The sequence below is a fragment of the Oncorhynchus gorbuscha genome, linkage group LG15 (genome assembly GCF_021184085.1).
Source record: "Oncorhynchus gorbuscha isolate QuinsamMale2020 ecotype Even-year linkage group LG15, OgorEven_v1.0, whole genome shotgun sequence".
Classification (NCBI taxonomy): domain Eukaryota; kingdom Metazoa; phylum Chordata; class Actinopteri; order Salmoniformes; family Salmonidae; genus Oncorhynchus; species Oncorhynchus gorbuscha.
The window spans coordinates 7040270-7045261 of NC_060187.1; the positions used below are offsets into that span (position 1 = coordinate 7040270).

At 39.2% G+C, this 4992-nt stretch overlaps 1 protein-coding gene across 1 annotated transcript in view; it reads left to right on the forward strand.

The window, feature by feature from the left end:
• LOC123997987 (heparan sulfate 2-O-sulfotransferase 1-like) overlaps window positions 1–4058 on the forward strand; it is a gene marked incomplete at its 3' end in the record, with an annotated part of 69089 nt that extends 65031 nt beyond the window's left edge. Inside the window, 3 exon segments of the mRNA XM_046302763.1 lie at window positions 3107–3245; window positions 3488–3585; window positions 3901–4058. Coding sequence (XP_046158719.1) covers window positions 3107–3245; window positions 3488–3585; window positions 3901–4058 — 395 coding nt within the window.
• Between the last annotated feature and the right edge of the window lie 934 nt (window positions 4059–4992).

Below are 4992 nucleotides of genomic sequence, written 5' to 3' on the forward strand. Positions count from 1 at the left end.
AGGTATATTCCTAACTTGTGATTAGGTACAGGTATATTCCTAACTTTGTGATTAGGTACAGGTATATTCCTAACTTGTGATTAGGTACAGGTATATTCCTAACTTGTGATTAGGTACAGGTATATTCCTAACTTGTGATTAGGTACTTGTGATTAGGTATATTCCTAACTTGTGATTAGGTACAGGTATATTCCTAACTTGTGATTAGGCAGGTATATTCCTAACTTGTGATTAGGTCCTTAGTATTCCTAACTTGTGATTAGGTCCAGGTATTCTCCTAACTTGTGATTAGGTACAGGTATATTCTCCTTGTGATTACAGGTATATTCCTAACTTGTGATTAGGTACAGGTATTCTCCTAACTATTGTGACTAGGTACAGGTATTCTCTAACTATTGTGATTAGGTACAGGTATTCCTCCTAACTATTGTGATTAGGTACAGGTATGGTTCCTAACTTGTGATTAGGTACAGGTATATTCCTAACTTGTGATTAGGCACAGGTATAATCTTTAACTTGTGATTAGGTACAGGTATATTCCTAACTTGTGATTAGGTCCAGGTATATTCCTAACTTGTGATTAGGTCCAGGTATTTCTCCTTAACTTGTGATTAGGTACAGGTATATTCCTAACTTGTGATTTAGGTACAGGTGTATATTCCTAACTTGTGATTAGGTACAGGTATATTCCTAACTTGTGATTAGGCACAGGTATTCTAACTATTGTGACTAGGTACAGGTATTCTCCTAACTTGTGATTAGGTACAGGTATATTCCTAACTTGTGATTAGGTACAGGTATATTCCTAACTTGTGATTAGGTACAGGTATATTCCTAACTTGTGATTAGGTACAGGTATTCTCCTAACTTGTGATTAGGTACAGGTATATTCCTAACTTGTGATTAGGTACAGGCATATTCCTAACTTGTGATTAGGTACAGGTATATTCCTAACTTGTGATTAGGTACAGGTATATTCCTAACTTGTGATTAGGTACAGGTATATTCCTAACTTGTGATTAGGTCCAGGTATTCTCCTAACTTGTGATTAGGTACAGGTATATTCCTAACTTGTGATTAGGTACAGGTATATTCCTAACTTGTGATTAGGTACAGGTATTCTCCTAACTATTGTGACTAGGTACAGGTATTCTCCTAACTATTGTGATTAGGTACAGGTATTCTCCTAACTATTGTGATTAGGTACAGGTATATTCCTAACTTGTGATTAGGTACAGGTATATTCCTAACTTGTGATTAGGTACAGGTATATTCCTAACTTGTGTTTAGGTACAGGTATATTCCTAACTTGTGATTAGGTCCAGGTATATTCCTAACTTGTGATTAGGTCCAGGTATTCTCCTAACTTGTGATTAGGTACAGGTATATTCCTAACTTGTGATTAGGTACAGGTATATTCCTAACTTGTGATTAGGTACAGGTATATTCCTAACTTGTGATTAGGTACAGGTATATTCCTAACTTGTGATTAGGTACAGGTATATTCCTAACTTGTGATTAGGTACAGGTATATTCCTAACTTGTGATTAGGTACAGGTATATTCCTAACTTGTGATTAGGTACAGGTATTCTCCTAACTTGTGATTAGGTACAGGTATTCTCCTAACTATTGTGATTAGGTACAGGTATTCTCCTAACTTGTGATTAGGTACAGGTATATTCCTAACTTGTGATTAGGTACAGGTATATTCCTAACTTGTGATTAGGTACAGGTATATTCCTAACTTGTGATTAGGTACAGGTATATTCCTAACTTGTGATTAGGTACAGGTATTCTCCTAACTTGTGATTAGGTACAGGTATATTCCTAACTTGTGATTAGGTACAGGTATTCTCCTAACTTGTGATTAGGTACAGGTATATTCCTAACTTGTGATTAGGTACAGGTATTCTCCTAACTTGTGATTAGGTACAGGTATATTCCTAACTTGTGATTAGGTACAGGTATATTCCTAACTTGTGATTAGGTACAGGTATATTCCTAACTTGTGATTAGGTACAGGTATTCTCCTAACTTGTGATTAGGTACAGGTATATTCCTAACTTGTGATTAGGTACAGGTATATTCCTAACTTGTGATTAGGTACAGGTATATTCCTAACTTGTGATTAGGTACAGGTATATTCCTAACTTGTGATTAGGTACAGGTATATTCCTAACTTGTGATTAGGTACAGGTATATTCCTAACTTGTGATTAGGTCCAGGTATTCTCCTAACTTGTGATTAGGTACAGGTATATTCCTAACTTGTGATTAGGTACAGGTATATTCCTAACTTGTGATTAGGTACAGGTATTCTCCTAACTATTGTGACTAGGTACAGGTATTCTCCTAACTATTGTGACTAGGTACAGGTATTCTCCTAACTATTGTGATTAGGTACAGGTATTCTCCTAACTATTGTGACTAGGTACAGGTATTCTCCTAACTATTGTGATTAGGTACAGGTATTCTCCTAACTTGTGATTAGGTACAGGTATATTCCTAACTTGTGATTAGGTACAGGTATATTCCTAACTTGTGATTAGGTACAGGTATATTCCTAACTTGTGATTAGGTACAGGTATATTCCTAACTTGTGATTAGGTACAGGTATATTCCTAACTTGTGATTAGGTACAGGTATATTCCTAACTTGTGTTTAGGTACAGGTATATTCCTAACTTGTGATTAGGTCCAGGTATATTCCTAACTTGTGATTAGGTCCAGGTATTCTCCTAACTTGTGATTAGGTACAGGTATATTCCTAACTTGTGATTAGGTACAGGTATTCTAACTTGTGATTAGGTACAGGTATTCTCCTAACTTGTGATTAGGTACAGGTATATTCCTAACTTGTGATTAGGTACAGGTATATTCCTAACTTGTGATTAGGTACAGGTATATTCCTAACTTGTGATTAGGTACAGGTATATTCCTAACTTGTGATTAGGTACAGGTATATTCCTAACTTGTGATTAGGTACAGGTATTCTCCTAACTTGTGATTAGGTACAGGTATTCTCCTAACTATTGTGATTAGGTACAGGTATATTCCTAACTTGTGATTAGGTACAGGTATTGTCCTAACTATTTTCCCTCTGATAGGTATGGGGTGAGAGGTAAACCTGTTTACATCAACGTGGTCCGGGACCCCATCCAACGCCTCGTATCGTACTACTACTTCCTGAGGTTTGGAGATGACTACAGGCCTGGCCTTCGACGGAGAAAACAAGGTGACAAAAAGGTATTGTTGTATACATATACAAATAGTTACACAGTAACATACTTGTTTTCAATGGTGTTTTAAAATGTCTTATCGCCTAGTGAGTGTATATGAAGCTCTATTTCTTGTGTTGTGTGTGTGTGTGTGTGTGTGTGTGTGTGTGTGTGTGTGTGTGTGTGTGTGTGTGTGTGTGTGTGTGTGTGTGTGTGTGTGTGTGTGTGTGTGTGTGTGTGTGTGTGTGTGTGTGTGTGTGTGTGTGTTAGACCTTTGATGAGTGTGTGTCAGCAGGTGGTTCTGACTGTGCCTCTGAGAAGCTTTGGCTCCAGATCCCGTTCTTCTGCGGACACTACTCAGAGTGCTGGTGAGTATCAACATGGCTGCCAGTGGTGGGTGGGAGCCAACATGGCTGCCAGTGGTGGGTGGGAGCCAACATGGCTGCCAGTGGTGGGTGGGAGCCAACATGGCTGCCAGCGCTGACCCACTCATCCCCATTGCACCGGCTGGGGCCTAGGGACTATGGTCAATGTGTTAATAATCAGAACACATTGATAACGTAATAATTAAGTCATTTGTTGTCGTTAAACAGTGTGTAAACCACAGATATATCTTATTAAATGAGTTTCCTATATGTAATTACCATGGTGTGAACTGTATGTTGTGTGTATATGTACTATAGGAATGTAGGCAGCAGGTGGGCCCTGGATCAGGCCAAGTATAACCTACTGAATGAATATCTACTAGTTGGGGTGACAGAGGAGCTGGAGGACTTTATCATGATGCTGGAGGCAGCCCTGCCCCGCTTCTTCAAGGGTGCCACAGGCCTCTACAAAACAGGTACTGTACTGGCACATCATGTATCCTGGTTCCTCTCACTTAGCATCAGCAGGTAAAACCCTGTCAGTGTTCTAGCCTTGTCTCTGTGGCACCATGTCCTTCTGACCGACTCTGGTCTGCAGCCCACTCTGCTCTTTTCCTGGTAACAGCATTTAGTACTCTTGGGCAGAATAACCTACTATATTTAGGGCACTTGGGCAGAATAACCTACTATATTTAGGGCACTTGGGCAGACCAAGTGAAGGAGTAGCCTGTTGGATAGATACAGTGGTTGCTCCACTAAAAGTTTTTGCAATTATGCTGTGGTACTTAGAGGTCATTTGTGGTTTAGTACGGTACCCTGCGTCACTACTTCATTGCTTCAGACCACCACAAGGGGGAGTTAGAGTACTGATTATGCTTTTGGGTCCTACTGTGTCTCTAACTGACAATGAATGGGTGACATAAACCTCAATAGAAACTGATAATTGTGCACGACTTCAGTATTACTTAATAAATAAATACATTTTATTTTGTTAGGATTGTTTTGCTCTTACTGTAGTACTGTAGGCCACTCCCGACCAGTCACGTTGTACAGCGCCTAAGACACTGCAGCGATCTAAGACGCTGCATAGCAGTACAAGCTGTGTTGCTACAGATGCTGGTTCAATTCCCGTGCCGCCCTCAACTGGGAGACCCATGAGATGACTAGGTTTTTAGTGTTTTCTCGCTTTAAAAACTGAAATAAATAACAAACTGGCTTTATTTACAAATTAGTAACAATATCTCACCCCATGTTCAAGAATGGCCTATTTCTCGTACATTTTAAAATGAAATCATCTCCAAAATATTATTTTTTATTAGCAGGACAATATATATTGGTCATGGCTCAGGAGTGACGCACTATGGGACTGCCTTGCAGTTCTCCAGCTGTATCCACTGAAAGCGTGCGAGG